General features: G+C 44.5%; 1 protein-coding gene across 1 annotated transcript in view; it reads left to right on the top strand.

Moving 5' to 3' along the window:
- The window catches only part of LOC118377531 (opsin-5), a 222,648-nt gene extending 207,632 nt beyond the window's left edge, over positions 1-15,016 (top strand). The window contains exons 2-6 of the mRNA XM_052481847.1: positions 5,685-5,790; positions 6,246-6,408; positions 6,839-6,966; positions 13,301-13,635; positions 14,488-15,016. Of these exons, the coding sequence (XP_052337807.1) occupies positions 5,685-5,790; positions 6,246-6,408; positions 6,839-6,966; positions 13,301-13,635; positions 14,488-14,997 (1,242 nt within the window). The 3' untranslated portion in view covers positions 14,998-15,016. The remainder of the gene's footprint in view (positions 1-5,684; positions 5,791-6,245; positions 6,409-6,838; positions 6,967-13,300; positions 13,636-14,487) is intronic.
- The last annotated feature ends 3,524 nt before the right edge of the window (positions 15,017-18,540 follow it).

Below are 18,540 nucleotides of genomic sequence, written 5' to 3'. Positions count from 1 at the left end.
TGTGCCTGGTACCTACTACTGTACCATAATCTGTTCAAAGACACAATATTTTATCTTGCCAATTCACTCTCTGAATGGCACAAATACACACTGCATGTCTCAATTGTCTCAAGGGAGTTGACAAGTGGCATCTATAAGGGATCATATGTTCATATGGGTTCACCTTGTCAGTCTATGTCATCGACAGAGCAGGTGTTCCTAATGTTTTGTACACTCAGTGTATATGCACACACACATGTACACACGGAGACACGTACATACACCTTGGCAAATGAATACACAGACTTGCATACAAACACTAACAGTTAATAACTTTCTGTAACTCTTTCTCTTGTACATGCTCTGTCTGGTCTATTTCTCGCTCTCTCTTTTCTTCTGTTTTGTCAAAACACACAAACGCCTCAGGCTGCATGTCCATGTTTCAATGATTCAACAACATTTCGTCGATTAACCTGCAGCTCATTCCAAAAAAAATAGTCATGAAAAACTTAATAGTTCACTCCAAGGGGTTACAAGAAGCCTAGTGGTGAGAGAGGGGACCCAGCAAACAGAGGGTTACTAGTTCAAATCCCTGATGGGAATTATCTGGTGGGAAGTGAGCTGGAAACCAGAGGGTTGATGGTATCAAATCCTAGATGTCATTGCCTGCCGTGTGCCCTTGCGCAAGGCACTTAATCCCCCAAAACAACAGTGTGTGCATTCAGAAAGTATTTAGACCCCTCGACTTTTCCACATTTTGTTACGTTACAGCCTTATTCAAAAATGTATTCAAATGTATTTTTCCTTATCAATCTACACACAACACCCCATAGTGACAAGGAAAACAATATTTTTTTGCGAATGTTTTACAAAAAAAAATGAAATATCACAGTTAAATAAGTATTCAGACCCTTTACTCAGTACTTTGTTGAAGCACATTTGGCAGCAACTACGGCTTCGAGTCTTCTTGGGTATGATGCTACGAGCTTGGTACACCTGTATTTGGGGAGTTTCTCCCATTCTTCTCTGCAGATCCTCTCAAGCTCCGTCAGATTGGATGGGGAGCGTCGCTGCACAGCTATTTTCAGATCTCTCCAAAGATTTACGATCGGGTTCAAGCCCAGGCTCTCGCTGTGCCACTCAAGGACATTCAGAGACTCGTCCCGAAGCCATGCCTGCTTTGACTCGGCTGTGTGCTTAAGGTGGTTGTTCTGTTGAAAGTTGAACCTTCACCCAAGTCTGAGGTCCTGAGTGCCCTGGAGCAGGTTTTCATCTTTCCCTCGATCCTGACTAGTCTCCCAGTCCCTGCCGCTGAAAGACATCCCCACAGCATGATGCTACCACCACCATACCTCACCGTAAGGATGGTGCCAGGCGATGAGCGGTGCCTGGTTTCCTCCTGGTTTCCTCCAGACGTAATGATAATAATAATAATAGTAATGCTTGGCATTCAAGGCAAAGAGTTTAATCTAGGTTTCATCAGACTAAAGAATCTTGTTTCTCATGGTCTGAGAGACCTTTGGAGTGCTGCAGAGATGGTTGTCCTTCTGGAAGGTTCTCCCATCTCCACAAAATAACTCTAGAGCTCTGTCAGTGACCATTGGGTTCTTGCTCACCGCCCTGATCAAGGCCCTTCTCCCCCGATTGCTCAGTTTGGCTGGGCGGCCAGCTCTAGAAAGAGTCTTGGTGGTTCCAAACTTCTTCCATTTAAGAATGATGTAATCCACTGGGTTCTTGGGGACCTTCAATGTTGCAGATATGTTTTGTTACCCTTCCCCAGATCTGTGCCTCAACAGAATCCTGTCTCAGAGCTCAATGGACAACCAATGGCTTGGTTTTTGCTCTGATTTGTACTGCCAACAGTGGGACCTTATATAGATTGGGGTATGCCTTTCCAAATCATGTCCAATCAATTGAATTTACCACAGGTGGACTCCAATCATGTTGTAGAAACATCTCAAGGATGATCAATGGAAACAGGATGCACCTGAGCTCAATTTCGAGTCTCATAGCAAAGGGTCTGAATACTTATGTAAATAAGGTATTTCCATTTTTTTTTTGTAATACATTTGCACAAATTACAAAAACCTGTTTTTGCTTTGTCACGATGTGGTATTGTGTGTAGATTGATGAGGGAAACTTGTCATTTAATACATTTTAAAATAAGCCTGTAACGTAACAAAATGCTATACATGGGAAGGGGTCTGAATACTTTCCGAATGCACTGTATGTGTGTCTATCGGAGCGATCAAAAGAGGAAGTCAAATTTCGGTTTAGACCTTGTGTGTAATTGACTAATAAAGTGATCGTAATCTGTCTGTGTGAGTGAGTTGGTTTTATTGACTCTATGTGTACATGTAAGCATTGTGTTGAAGGAAGTGTAGTACGCTGGGGTTTTTGCTCATGACCTTTGTCAGTTGATTGAATTTGTTGCCTTTGTTGTCACACACAGCAGTAACATACAGTATATAATGTATGTTTACATTATGAATTCAAAGCATGTACACGTGTCGGACTTGTAACGTTTGTGTAGTTTATATGTGCAATCACAAGGAATGGATGGAGGAGAAACATTGCATATCATTTCAAGGAGTATTGTTTTCACTATAACCCCCATAAAGATGCATGGAATTGTAAATCGTCTGAGAATAAGAACATCACACTATCTCTTTGAGTTATCCCTCTCGGCTCTACTATCTCTTTGAGTTAACTCTCCCAGCTCTAGATGTGAACTGAAGAGGAGATGGCTTCCCTGCAAACACATTCCTGAATGCTTTCTATTTCCATGAATGTTCCATTTAAATGTTCATCATCTAGTGTCATGATACAGTAATAAGTTTGGTGTAATGACCAGCTTTGAAGCAAAAAGGCTGTGTTGTTCATAACGGATGGCTTGTCACATTGTATTTCAAGGTGTATGGCATCGATTACCATTATAGTCCTTCAATTTAGAAAGAGCTAGACATTACGTATTTAATTGTGGACTGTGTGTGGCTACATAATCATATTAAGCTCTCTTTTAACAAATATGATTAATGAACTATTCACACATCAGCACCCTGGACCTCCCAATTCAATCACAACCAAGTCAAATCAACGTCACAGCGGGGATACCTTAGGCATACCAGAGTAGCAACACGCGCATATGCATACGCTCGCAACTGTTGGGCGGCTCCTGTGTTGTACTCAGACATGGCATGTCATATCTATTTAGATAAGTCCATCCCATCCTTTTCTTTCCTATAGGTTACTGTTCCAGGGGATTTAATGTGGGGTACACACATACACACGCACACGCATGTAAATATATAATGAATGCAACGCTTATTTTCTCAGCTCACCAACCCACATCCAATTTCCTCAGGCATGGAAGACAAAAGAAGCGATAGGGGGAGGAACTGTAAGGAAATAGAGTGTTGTGTCTCAGGGGGCTGGTGGTGAAACCTACAGTATGTCATTTTATATTGAAAAGAGAAAGAGGTGATAGGGTAACCACAGAAGCTGACAGACCCTGCACTGACGCCTCCTGTGTTCATTTCACGGTCTGTTTTGTCATTACTTTAGTTTAAAGCAAATAAAGTAGAAAAGATGGAGGAACAGGATGAATGTTCATAACCTTACTGCAGTGGGTTAAATTAGGGTCACACAGAGTGTTCCTTAGTAGTCTTAAACAAATCTACTTTGAAACAAAAGTATACACCTCACACACATGGTCATGGGCTTTTAAAAAATAAGACTCTTGTACCATGTCAGATATAGAGTTGAAATGTATTACATTTTGCTTTTGCATCCCATTTTTATTATATACAATGCAATAAAATAAATATAATAAAACCGTTTGACATAGAAACACCATCTTTTCGCAATAATAAATATGTGATTGATTATTCAATTATGAAAAATATTTATAACATTCCACCCATGAGGCCACTAGGTCATTTGACTGCAAGGAAGGGTAGACATTTGATTAGCTGTTCAGGAGTCTTATGGCTTGGGGGTAGAAGCTGATTAGAAGCCTCTCAGACCTAGACTTGGTGCTCCGGTACCGCTTGCCGTGCGGTAGCAGAGAGAACAGTCTATGACTAGGGTGGCTGGAGTCTTTGGCGATGTTTAGGGCCTTCCTCTGACACCGCCTGGTATAGAGGTCCTGGATGGCAGGAATCTTGGTCCCGGTAATGTACTGGGCTGTATGCACTACCCTCTGTAGTGCCTTGCGGTCGGAGGCCGAGCAGTTGCCATAACAGGCAGTGATGCAGCTATAAAATGGTGCAGCTATAAGATCTGAGGACCCATGTCAAATCTTTTCAGTCTCCTGAGGGGGAATAAGTTCTGTCGTGCCCTCTTCACGACTGTCTTGGTGTGCTTAGACCATGTTAGTTTGTTGTTGATGTGGATGCCAAGGAACTTGAAGCTCTCAAACTGCTCCACTCCAGCACCGTCGATGAGAATGGGGGTGTGCTCGGTCATCTTTTTCCTGTAGTTCACAATCATCTCCTTTGTCTTGATCACGTTGAGGGAGAGGTTGTTGTCCTTGCACCACACAGCCAGGTCTCTGACCTAATCCTTATAGGCTGTCTCATGGTTGTCAGTGATCAAGCCTACCACTGTTGTGTCATCAGCATACTTAATGGTGGTGTTGGAGTCGTGCCCGGCCGTGCAGTCATGAGTGAACAGGGAGTACAGGAGGGGACTGAGTACGCACCCCTGAGGGGCCCCTGTGTTGACGATCAGCGTGGCAGATGTGTTGTTACCTGCCCTTATCACCTGGGGGTCGGCCCGTCGGGAAGTCCAGGATCCAGTTGCAGAGGGAGAGGTTTAGTCCCAGGGTCCTTAGTTTAGTGATGAGCTTTGAGGGCACTATGGTGTTGAATGCTGAGCTGTAGTCAGTGAATAGCATTCTCACATAGGTGTTCCTTTTGTCCAAGTGGGAAAGGGCAGTGTGAAGTGCAATAGAGATTGCATCATCTGTGGATCTGTAGGTGCGGTATGCAAATTGAAGTGGGTCTAGGGTTTCTTGGATAATGGTGCTGATGTGAGCCATGACCAGCCTTTCAAAGCATTTCATGACTACAGACGTGACTGCTACGAGTCAGTAGTCATTTAGGCAGGTTACCTTAGTGTTCTTGGGCACAGGGACTATGGTGGTCTGCTTGAAACATGTTGGAATTACAGACTCAGACAGGGAGAGGTTGAAAATGTCAGTGAAGACACTTGCTAGTTGGTCAGAGCGTGTTCGGAGTACACGTCCTGGTAATGTGTCTGGCCCAGCGGCCTTCCATGTTGTGGAAGTAAACTGCTTACTTTTTCTCATGAACTACTTTCTCAATGTAAATAGCTCATTGGATTGTGGTAGTAATATAGTGACATTCAAAGTCAGTAGCAGGCAATAAAAGTCAGTGGCTGTTATTGTAGCTTGTTGTCTTAGCTAAGGCCTTATCTGGCTGGAATTAGTCCCTCTCTGAGGGATTAGTCCCTCATGTGTCTGTGCCTGGGTGGGTGTGTGCGTGCTGTTGTGCGAGTTCGGTTGTAATGATATGTTGTGCAATATGTCTTGGCTTTGGCCCCTGGATAGAGGTGTACAGTGAACTTCTGAACAAGGACCAGAGGCTTTGTCACACAGCAGAACTAATTTAACCCCATTAATCCTCTCCTCCCTTGTATGTATCTGACACCACAAATAAAGTTATCTCTCTCTCTCTCTCTAGATGGGAAATGCCTCTGAAACATCTTTGTTCGCTGACACATCTTCGTTCCTTTCTACCATCTCTAAAGAACATGACATCCTCATGGGGACCGTCTATGCCATATTTGGTGAGTCTTTCTCCTGGTGTGTTTACCAGTTTTCACAACACTGGGGTTCATAGTTGTGCTCCGAGTTCAGTTGTGGAAAAAAAAAAAGATATACAAAGATAAAAGTCTTAGAAGAGGGATCGCAAAACAATGCCTGTCATTTCATTGCTTTTGTCCACTATTGGCAGTGTTTCATCTTGATTTACTGGATGCCTTGAAGTTCTCTACAGTATGGGGCAGCAGGGTAGCCTAATGGTTAGAGCGTTGGACTAGTAACCGGAAGGTTGCAAGTTCAAATCCCTGAGCTGACAAGGTACAAATCTGTTGTTTTGCCCCTGAACAGGCAGTTAACCCACTGTTCCTAGGCCGTCATTGAAAATAAAAATTTGTCCTTAACTGACTTGCCTAGTAAAATAAAATGGGCACTCTGCTATTTTACTTTTCAGTCTTGTTAAAACTCTAATCGTGTGTCTCAGGTGTTTTCTCACTGGTGGGGAATGGGATATTGCTGTTTGTGGCCTACCGGAAGAAGTCCTCCCTGAAGCCGACTGAGTTCTTTGTTATAAACCTCTCCGTCAGCGACCTTGGAATGACCATCTCTCTCTTCCCTATGGCCATCTCATCAGCCTTCGCACACAAGTGAGTGTCCACACTCCTTTACCATCCATTCCTCTGCTCATCAACCTTTACTTCTCCCATCCCCTTCCCCTTTCAAATCAAATCTCCCTCCTTCCATTCTTGAGGTTATTCAGTGTGTGTGCTGCTGTTTTGTTATGCCCTCACACATGTAGACAGACAGATAGATGGAGAGAGAATATAAAGATGTGAAATAAAAAGGTCACCTGTGAGACACAACTGTTTTAATAGTCATAAATATCTATATCCACCCGCTCTTGTACTCCAGGTAGTGTCAGCCATGTGGGGCCTCTGGCCTCAGACACTGAAAAAGTGAGGGAAACGGTCTCTGAATATCTACCGGATAAATGACTAGTCTCTCTCTCTCTCTATCTATCTCTCTTTCTCTCTCTCTCTCTCTTTCTCTCTCCCTTTCTCCTCCCTTTCTCCCCAGGTGGCTATTCAGTGATGTTACATGTATGAGCTATGCCTTCTGTGGGGTTTTGTTTGGACTAGCCAGTCTCACCAACCTCACAGTGTTGTCATCTGTGTGCTGGCTTAAGGTCTGCTGTCCCAACTATGGTAAGAGAATGCAAAACCTTGACCTCTAACCCTGATCCTTTATCTCTAACCATAACTTTGATCCCTACAATTGACTGACCCCAGCCCCTCTAGCACACCTTTCAGTGTATTGGGATGGTTGGAGTTGGGACTGAAAAATAGACTCTGAAGATGTATTATCACTAACCTGCACACTGTCTTTCAGATTTGTACTTTCCTCCCAGACATCCAAGCCTCAGCAACAGTTGTGGAAGGTTTGTAGGTAGTGAGGGGTTAGGCCACATTGCCAGCATCTCCGAAGCTGGATAGACTGGGAGAGTGGAGGGCAACCAAGAGGTTAAGAGTCATAAGTAAAAGGTTAGAGTTCCCTCAACTACTTGCTATTGTGCAAAAGATCAACTCCTCTCCGAAGTAGGAAGTAATTAACAGAGTTAAAGTGGAGAGGGGGAAGTATGATTCAAGGACACTCTTAAGACATGTCACTTTGGGACAGTGAGAAACCTATTTACTGGATGAAGCCATTAAGTCACCGAGCATCCACTTGCCTTAGCAGCTAATTAGAATGTATTTGACCATACATTACAGAGGGGTGTTAGGATAATAAGGTCTGGCTAATCACTAGTGATTAACGTTCCATATTACAACTGTAGGGATTAACGTTCAATTCTCAGAGACAGACAGACACAATGCTGATCTAGCTTTGTCTGGAAAGCACACATTGGGTGTGTTTACACAGACAGCCCAATTCTGATATTTTTTTGACCAATCACATCAGATCTTTTCACATCAGATCTTTTTCAGAGCTGATCTGATTGGTCAAAAGACCAATTGGTGAAACAAATACCAGAGTTGGGCTGCCTGTGTAAATGAGGCCATACACACTATGCTCACATCATATTACTTATCTAATGGATGGTGCGAAATTAAATTTGAGCTACAAAACGGACAAAAAATAGTATTGAAGAGTGCTACGTTGTCGTCTCTTTTAAGCTTTGAGAGAAAGTAGTGTGAATACACAAATGAATCTACTGAAGTCCATTAAAAAAAAAGATATCATTAGCATCGTTTTGTATGTGTGCGCACGCGTGCATGTGTGTGTCTGTGTGTTATTGGATACATTAGTCTCAAGAGTACATCCACTAATGAGTAGGATTAATTTGTGCCACTCAAGCTTCTAAAGATCTGCTTAGGCAATTACAAACATGTGAGCACACATACAAACCGAGAGGGAGAACAGCTGACAAAACTTTTTTTTTATTCTCCTTAGTAGATTAATTTCCAACTTCAAATCTCATCAACCCTCATGAAGAGCATCCATTGTGCAACAAGCTAATATTATAAATAAACTATTCTCAAAACTTTCACCCACTCACTAAATTTCTCTTTAAATCATCAATACGTTGTTTCCCCTGAAAAAGTGTCCATTTGTCAGAACAACACAGCCAAATCATGATTAATAAAAATATATATATGTATATTGCTTAATTAGTCAGTAATTTGTAGTTTGATTTATGTGACTTAATTATGCTGACTTATTGCTGAATATACAGTGTCATTGGAAACTATTCAAACCCCTTTACTTTTTCAATATTTTGTTATGTTACAGCCTTATTCTAAAATGAATGAAAATGCTTTTTTCCCCTCATCAATCTACACACAATAACCAATAATGACAAATACAGCATGGACTCTTCTCGGATATGACGCTACAAGCTTGGCACATCTGTATTTGGGGAGTTTTTGCCATTCTTCTCTGCAGATCCTCTCAAGCTCTGTCATGTTGAAAGGGGAATTTCAGGTCTCTTCAGAAATGTTCGATTGGGTTTAAGTCCAGGCTCTGGCTGGGCCACTCAAGGACATTAAGAGACTTGTCCAGAATCCACTCCTGCGTTGCCTTGGCTGTGTGCTTAGGGTTGTTGTTCTGCTGGAAGGTAAACCTTCACCTCAGTATGAGGTTATGAGCGCTCTGGAGCAGGTTTTCATCAAGGATCTCTCTGTACTTTGCTCTGTTCATCTTTGCCTCGATCCTGACTAGTCTCCCAGTCCCTGCTACTGAAAAACATCCCTACAGCATGATGCTACCATCACCAAGCTTCATCGTAAGGATGGTGCCAGGTTTCCTCCAGACGTGGCGCTTGGCATTCACGCCAAAGAGTTCAATCTTGGTTTCATCAGACCAGAACATCTTGTTTCTCATGGTCTGAGAGTCTTTAGGTGCCTTTTGGCAAACTCCAAGCGGGCTGTCATGTGCCTTTTACTGAGGAGGGGCTTCCATCTGGCCACTCTACCATAAAGGCCTGATTGGTGGAGTGCTGCAGAAATGGTTGTCCTCCTGGAAGGTTTTCCCATCTCCACAGAAGAACTCAGGAGCTCTGTCAGAGTGACCATCGGGTTCTTGGTCAACTCCCTGACCAAGGCCCTTCCCCCCCATTGCTCAGTTAGGCCGGGAGGACAGCTCTAGAAAAAGTTGGTGGTTCCAAACTTCCGTTTAAGAGTGATGGAGGCCACTGTGTTCTTGGTTACCTTCAATCCTGCAGACATTTTTTGGTACCCTTCACCAGTCATGTGCCTCGACATAATCCTGTCTCTGGAGCCCAATGGACAATTCCATCGACCTCATGGTTTGGTTTTTGCTCTGACCTGCACTGTCAACTGTGGTGTGTTCCTTTCCTAATCGTGTCCAGTCAATTGAATTTACTAAAGGTGGACGCCAATCAAGTTGCAGAAACATCTCAAGGATGATCAATGGAAACAGGATGCACCTGAGCTCAATTTCGAGTCTCATAGTAAAGGGTCTGAATACTTATGTAAATAAGGTATTTATGTTTTTTTTAAGTTTAGTAGAATTGCAAACGTTTCTAAAAATCTGTTATCCCTTTGTCATTATGGGGTATTCTGTGTAGATTGCTGAGGATTTTTTATTTATTTAATCCACTTTAGAATAAGGCTTTAATGTAACAAAATATGGGCAAAGTCAAGGGGTCTGAATACTTTCCAAAGGCACTGTATCTGGAGTCCCTGATACTTGGTTAAAGAGTTAGGGGATGTCTCACGGTTTACATGTCATGCTCTTGTGAACTGAGTGAGTGGAACTAATAAGCATAGGTAGCAATGGAAGTCAGAGCAGCATTTTAAAGAGTTACACAAACTCTTCAGTGTGTGTGTGTGTGTGTGTGTGTGTGTGTGTGTGTGTGTGTGTGTGTGTGTGTGTGTGTGTGTGTGTGTGTGTGTGTGTGTGTGTGTGTGTGTGTGTGTGTGTGTGTGTGTGTGTGTGTGTGTGTGTGTGTGTGTGTGTGTGCACAAGTTGAAGTCCACCTTGAGGCTCTGGAGACTGCTGGCTGCACCAATAACACTGTTTGAAATGCAGATGAGCACAAATAATGATGTGTTTAAAAGTCAGCCCAAAAGAACCTGGTACAAATATAGCACACACAATAAGGACAGAGAAAAGTGGGGAACCAAAATGAGCAGAGATCAGTGTTAAGTTGTGAGTACAGTAGCAGTTAAAGTCACAGAGGATTAGGTTTCCAGAGGAGCAACAATGGAAGGAGGATCAGAGTCATGAACTGATGACACACCGGTGTCAGATAATTACGCGGAGCTCCACACAGACTATACCATCAGCAAAAAAGACTACAACACTGCAGAGCAGGGTTCATTAGAAATGGAAGCAGGCTAGGACTGGCATCCCACCATCCCACTAGTCCCACTCTAGGGATGACGGTGAGGTAGCATTGAATATCAAGGGATACTCAAGGATGATATTAATGCTTTATTCAAGTATTCTTACTTTCAGATTAAAATAGGGATATTTATATTCCAATAAATGGCCCCTGGTTGGGTGATACAGATGGTTCCAGGTTTGAAATGCCCATGAACCTTGTAGTATAGATAGCCAACAGACACCATAGTGCATGTTTTAAACATACTGTATACACACAGCCAGGACTCCAGTACTGATCAGGCAGCTGAACAATTAGGACAGAGGAGTAATAATCAATCTAAGATCAGCTCACTCTGCACATCCTCTGCTAACTGCAGGAGGTTGACATATTGAACTGCTCAATCTGATCAATCAACATTCCAATCCAGTGATAGCCACAGGCTCCTTGTATACCCTGTTCGCCATACGCCGTCTAGCTCCTCACACACACAGAGGACGCATCTTCCATTTCAGCTTTCTGATTCATGTACACACCGGTGAACATGCTTCAGTAATTAATCATCCATCTGCCGCAGGTGACAAATGTGCAGAACCATCAAATAGGCTTCCTAGTCTACGCATGCACTAGGCTTATTCACCAACAGTTCGAAATTCTTCTCATCATGTGTTTGAAATGTGCAGCCCTATTTGTGGTTTATGACATGTAAGAGATGTGTAAGAAAGCAGAAATAATCAGTATACTGTATATTTCTGGTGAAGCTTAGCTCCTGGGGTGAGTGTGTTCCTCTGATACCAGGCCACACGGAAGGTGATATTGGTTTCTTAAAATGTAGATATATTCTATAACCTCGGAGAGTGAAGATTGGGAAGAGAGGATTGATAATAGTGTATTCACGTACACAAACAGGCACACACCAATACACACGCACTTTGGCCCTCCAGCTAAACCGGTATGGTGCTAATCTCTCCACACGAGGGAGAGTATTTATATTTGGCTTCCTGTAAATACATAAATGCATATATTTGTGTCTCTACGGAAACATGCGCCTACCCTCTGTTTCTGAACATGCTTGAGGTCATTTCAAGAGATATGCGTGTGGAGGAATGAGTGAACACGTGAATGTGTCATTTCTGTATGTAAATTTGCCCGCTAGGATTATCTAAGAGGCTAAGACGGCTAAGTTCCTGTAAAGCCAACTAAAATAAAATTATTTTCAGACTGATGAGATGTGAATGCTTACTAACTTCCAGTGAATAATCTTTTGTGTTTCTGTTTTTGTCAGTAGTTCACAATTCTGCTTTGATCCTAAAACTGCCATTTGCTTTTGGCCATTTAGATTATATGTGGTATTTCAGAGAAAATACACACGTACAAACTGAGATGTAATTAACAATGATATCAATGTTGCTTTCTCTCCTCTTTCCTGTATCTAATTTGCCTAATTTCTCCACAAACTAATGTGCCAAATCAGGTAACGTTGTCTTTCTCTTTCTGCCTCTTCCCCACCTCCTCACATTTCCTCCTCTTCCCCACCTCCCTCTCTCCCTTCCTCCTCTTCCCCACCTCCTCACATTTCCTCCTCTTCCCCACCTCCCTCTCTCCCTTCCTCCTCTTCCCCACCTCCTCTCTCCCTTCCTCCTCTTCCCCACCTCCTCTCTCCCTTCCTCCTCTTCCCCACCTCCTCTCTCCCTTCCTCCTCTTCCCCACCTCCTCTCTCCCTTCCTTGTCTTCCACATCTCCTCTCTCCCTTCCTCCTCTTCCCCACCTCCTCTCTCCCTTCCTCCTCTTCCCCACCTCCTCTCTCCCTTCCTCCTCTTCCCCACCTCCTCTCTCCCTTCCTCCTCTTCCCCAACTCCTCTCTCCCTTCCTCCTCTTCCCCACCTCCTCTCTCCCTTTCTCCTCTTCCCCACCTCCATCTCACCCTTCCTCCTCTTCCCCACCTCCTCTCCCTTCCTCGTCTTCCACACCTCCTCTCTCCCTTCCTCCTCTTCCCCACCTCCTCTCTCCCCCTTCCTCCTCTTCCCCACCTCCTCTCTCCCTTCCTCCTCTTCCCCACCTCCTCTCTCCCTTCCTCCTCTTCCCCACCTCCTCTCTCCCTTCCTCCTCTTCCCCACCTCCTCTCTCCCTTCCTCCTCTTCCCCACCTCCTCTCTCCCTTCCTCCTCTTCCCCACCTCCTCTCTCCCTTCCTCCTCTTCCCCACCTCCTCTCTCCCTTCCTCCTCTTCCCCACCTCCTCTCTCCCTTCCTCCTCTTCCCCACCTCCATCTCTCCCTTCCTCCTCTTCCCCACCTCCTCTCTCCCTTCCTCCTCTTCCCCACCTCCTCTCTCCCTTCCTCCTCTTCCCCACCTCCTCTCTCCCTTCCTCCTCTTCCCCACCTCCTCTCTCCCTTCCTCCTCTTCCCCACCTCCTCTCTCCCTTCCTCCTCTTCCCCACCTCCTCTCTCCCTTCCTCCTCTTCCCCACCTCCTCTCTCCCTTCCTCCTCTTCCCCACCTCCTCTCTCCCTTCCTCCTCTTCCCCACTTCCTCCCCTACTTCCATTACAGCATCAGGTAACAATGCCACTTATGATATTACATGTTCTCTCTCCACCTCCTCCTCTGCCTCCCATCTCTCATCCCATTGGTTAATAACCCCCTCCCTGTCTCCCCTTCTTCTCTCCTTCTCCCCCATCCCCCCATTCCTCCCACAGGTAACAAGTTCTCATCCTGCCATGCCTATCTCCTAATAGCAGCGGTGTGGTGCTATGCTCTTATCTTTGCCATCGGGCCTCTGACTGGCTGGGGCCGGTATGGTTCTGAACCCTACGGTACAGCCTGCTGTATCGACTGGTACGCCCCCGGCCAAAGTAGAGCTGCCATGAGCTACATCCTCTGCCTCTTCCTCTTCTGCTACATCGTCCCCTGCATCATCATCTTCCTCTCCTATATCTTCATCCTGCTGACTGTCAAGGGGTCACGCCAGGCGGTGCAGCAGCACATATCCCCACAGAACAAGATCCCCAACACACATACACTCATCGTCAAGGTACGCACTGTCACACACACACTCTCACGGTCAGGATACACACACTCCCTCTCACAGACACACACACACTCATCAGTCAGGTATGCACTCTCACACACACACACACTTAGCATCAAGGTACGCCCAGGTACGGCCAACATGTTATAAATATGCCAACTTTGACTGATTATTTCTCAATTATACTTTTAGAAACAAATGTCAATTATACTGTAGGTTAACAATCTTTACTCCACATGACCATTCTAGGAGAAAATCCCCTAAACATGTTTTTTTTATCACCAACACACACACACACACACACATACACACACACACACACACACACACACACTCAGACACTCTCACTGTCAAGGTACACACTGTCACACACACACTTAAATAGTAGTTGTACAAACACACACACACTACAATACACACCTTGGAAAATGTAGCAGCACATTTTCCTAACTTAAATGCTGCTTTATGTATAGGTTTTAAAGGGTTTCAAGCGGGTGTTGTGATTCGTTATTAGATCAAAATGATTTGGAGAGCACCCCAATCATCAACTTGGGGGAGCTGTATACAATTTGCTTTATTTCACTCCTTCATGATTTAAAGTTTGGTTGGGACATAAGGTTTGAAAGTAGAAGTTTTAATGGATTAGAATGTCAATGTATCGGTCGGTGGTCAATAAACAGCCTCATCATTATGATAGGGGAGAAGTTGTCCTCTTTGACTTTGTTCTAAGTATTCGTTTAAAGTATTGTCACATGGATGGCTGGGGGAAGAGGGTTTGAAACTTTTATAAACTACTGTATGTGCACACCTGTCTGTCAATTCCTCCCTTTGTGTTTTCCCGTCTCTCCCTTCTAGCTCTCGGTGGCGGTGTGTATCGGTGTCGTGACCGCCTGGAGCCCATACGCCTTCGTCTCCATGTGGGCGGCGTTCATTAACTCAGCAGAGGTCCCTCCCTTTGCTTTCGCTGTGGCTGCCATCTTTGCCAAGTCCTCCACCCTCTACAATCCTATTGTCTACCTGGTCTTCAAACCCAACTTCCGCAGGTCCCTCTGCCGGGACTGGCTGACATGCCGACGGACCCTATGTGCGTGTTTGTGCTCGCACGGCTCGGCCCAGAAGGTGTCCTGTACACAGTCCCAGCAGCATGGGAAGGAGGAGTGTAACTCAACGCGGCGCTCCAATGGATTGCCGGAGAACCATAGGGGGGCATGCAGGCACTGCCCATGCCCAGAGAGAGACACTGGTTCTGGCGGATACGGCCAAGAGACTACCCCTCAGAGGACTGCAAGGATACTGCAGGGGTCCACACATAGCGAAGTGGCTGTTAGTCAGCTGTCCAATGAGATGCAGAGTGACTTCCTCTGAAAAGACAAAGGAGAGAGAGTAAGCAAAAGAGAGAGGGAAGGGAGGGAGGATGAGGGGAGAGAAAGGGGGAGAGGGAGAAGGGAGAAAGTTAGAGGGAGGGAAATGTGGGAGAGGAAGGCAGTGACCGAGAGGAGGAGAGAGAGAGAGACGAGTAAAGACAGACAGTGAATTGTTTTCACAAACAAAATAACAAACATGGAGCGGGGAAGATCAGAGGGAAAATACTTTCAAACAGGAAATAAGTTATTGTTTAGGAAGAGCAGGTGTGAACTTGCACTAACAATCACAACAAGGCCATCCTAACTCCTCTCACTCAGAGGAGTGGCCAAACCAATCACCTCGGAAACTGTTACTGCCACAATACTAACTCAGCCACAAACTGAACTAAACCAGGGGTGTATTCATTATGCAGATGCTGTTGGAAAATGTTTCTTCTGTTGCGAAATGTTTAGCAACAGAAACTGTTTATTCCAAAAAGAAAACGTTTTGCAACGAAAATTATAATTTTTATCGGACAAACTCAGCTAGGTCCCTCCCTGTTTCATTCCGTTTGCTCTGTTTGCTTCCATTTGGTTCTTAACCTTGTAAGACGTAATGAATACAACCCTGACAACCAACATACGACCACAAACTGAAGAGTCAGCAACATACCAAAAACTCAACCAAAATACCACCACAGACTGAGCAGCCAATAACAACCAGGAACTCAACCAACAAACGCAGCCAAGCCAGACTGAAAAACAGACTTAACCAACAAGCCCCTGATCTCTCGGGTTGCTGCTGGTTTGATTCAAAAGGACTTGAAAGTCATGAACCCACAGTCTTGATGCAGTAGTTAGAGATATCGGACACAGGACCAACAAGAGGGTCCATAATTAGAACGACACTGGTGTTTAGGGAAATACTACCAGATTGAGTATCAGATTCTGCATATGTCCCACAGGGCCTACCAAAGAAGAGAGAGAGATGTGGATGAGGATACTATGGTGTATATACAGTATTAAAACCCACATAAATGAGAGAGTTGTCTACATGGGGGCTTGGAGTGTGTGTACCGAATTAAGACGTCACTTAGTTGAAGGCAGAACATGAGAAAATGAACACTTTAGTTGCTGCATTGATGACATTACAGTGGTGTGAGTCAGAGTCAGACTTGGCCAAGCAGCCATGTCCAGAATTATTCAGTGAACAGTTAGGACTGTGCCAAATGAGCTACCATGAAAAAACAACAATTACGCACCGTGGTTGGGATCAATTTTAACTCAGTCAATCCAGGAAGTGAATGGGACATTCCCAATTCTGCACACAGTCTTAATTAATAAAGTCCAACTGAAATGTGCTCTCAAATCTCAGACATTCACTCTGTTTTTACCCCAGACATGAAACCAATGCAACAATAGCTACAAGACTAATACAAAATCTATAAAAATCTAATTAAAAGATCCCGTTTTGCAATTTAGCTTCAGAAAACAAACAGATGAAATATTGAGCTACCGTGAGTTGTGTTGATATCTACTTTCTCCTTCCAGTGTTTCCCCAGGAGTGTAGATAGATGGTTATTGTAAACAAATTGGAGAAGGGTGCAGTGGAGGTGCTGAACTGCAGAGCCGAGCTGGTTCTGCTTGGTTAAACAAATTGGCCTGCCATCACCGTACAATCAATATAGAGCCATTATAGAGTTCTCACTGGGTCCAGAGAGGGAGCTCAAATCTGGGATCACGGAACAGCTAAAGCCCCAGGACTTGACCCAAACAGTGAGAGTGTTGAGAGTGTTATTGTTGACATAGTTTTGGCATTTGTGTGTTCTCATTTACATGAATGTGTGTATGTGCTTATGTACCTGTTGTTGATTGATGCAATTTGCATATGCGTGTTTCTGTGTGTGAGAATAGCTACTGTATGTCTGCTTCAGTTTGCAAGTCTATGTGGGCATATGTTAGTGCAGTAACTCACTGAGGAAAGTCCTAACATTTTTCTCTACATTGAGTGAGTCACAAAATCAAATCAAATGTTATTGTTATTTGTCACATTTGCCGAATACTTACGAATATGACTTTAAATGCTTACTTACAAGCCCTTAACCAACAATGCAGCTTTAAGAAAACTAAGTTAAGAATAATATTTACTAAATAATCTAAAGTAAAAAATAAAAGAGCAACAATAAAATAACAATAACGAGGCTATATACAGGGGGTACTGGTACCGAGTCAGTGTGGAGGCTATATACAGGGGGTACTGGTACCAAGTCAGTGTGGAGGCTATATACAGGTAGTACTGCTACAGAGTCAATGTGGAGGCTATATACAGGTAGTACTGCTACAGAGTCAATGTGGAGGCTATTATACAGGGGTACTGGTACTTGCGACTCAATGTGGATTCAATTTCCTTGCATTAGCTATATATGTGTCTGTCTAGGCAGGTACTGGTACCTGGTGGTCCCAGTCAATGTGGAGGCTAACTGCCATACAGGGGTACTGGCCTCCCTCCAGTCCCTTGACTTCTTGTCAATGGATCACCACAGATAACAGGCTATATACAGGGGGTACTGGGTCTTTCTCTCTTTCTCCCTTACCCATCTGAGTCAATGTGGAGGCTATCATTTACAGGGGAGAGTACTGGCTTGATGCCTTGAGTCAATGTTCTGGGCGAGGACTATTCCTCTCTGCCTCCTTCTTTCCACTCCTCTCCTCTTTTGACCTCACCCTCTCAGGGGATACTGGTATCTTTACTAGAGTCAATGTGGAGGCTATATTCCCACAGGGATGGTATACTGGTCAAACTTTCTCCAACCTATCTCCTGAGTCAATGTGACTCCCTATGAGGCTATATACAGGGGGTACTGGTAACGAGTCAATGTGGAGGCTATATACAGGGGGTACTGGTACCGAGTCAATGTGGAGGCTATATACAGGGGGTACTGGTACCGAGTCAATGTGGAGGCTATATACAGGGGTACTGGTACCGAGTCAATGTGGAGGCTATATACAGGGGGTACTGGTACCCCTCCCGTCTTCAAGAGTCAATGTGGAGGCTATATACAGGGGGCACTGCTAAACTGGTACCCTCTCCGAGTTGGTCAATGTGGAGGCTATATACAGGGGGCCCTACTGGTACCTGTCATAACCTCAGTCAATCTGTGGAGACCAGGTGGCTATATACAGGGGTACTGGTACCGAGTCAATGTGAACCTTGAGGCTATATACAGGGGGTACTGGTACCGAGTCAATGTGTTCTCTCCAGGCTATATACAGGGGGTACTGGTAGTACCTCCAGAGTCAATGTGGAGGCTATATACAGGGGGCCTGCTCGCCTCCCTACCACTGGTACCCCAGAGTCAATGTGGAGGCTATATACAGGGGATACTGGTACCGAGTCAATGTGGAGGCTTTATACAGGGGGTACTGGTACCGAGTCAATGTGGAGGCTATATACAGGGGATACTGGTACCGAGTCAATGTGGAGGCTATATACAGGGGGTACTGGTACTACGAGTCAATGAGTCAATGTGGAGGCTATATACAGGGGGTACTGGTACCGGGGATA

The sequence above is a fragment of the Oncorhynchus keta genome, chromosome 27, assembly GCF_023373465.1.
Source record: "Oncorhynchus keta strain PuntledgeMale-10-30-2019 chromosome 27, Oket_V2, whole genome shotgun sequence".
In the NCBI taxonomy this organism is placed as follows: domain Eukaryota; kingdom Metazoa; phylum Chordata; class Actinopteri; order Salmoniformes; family Salmonidae; genus Oncorhynchus; species Oncorhynchus keta.
This window is presented reverse-complemented; position numbering and strand designations above follow the sequence as displayed.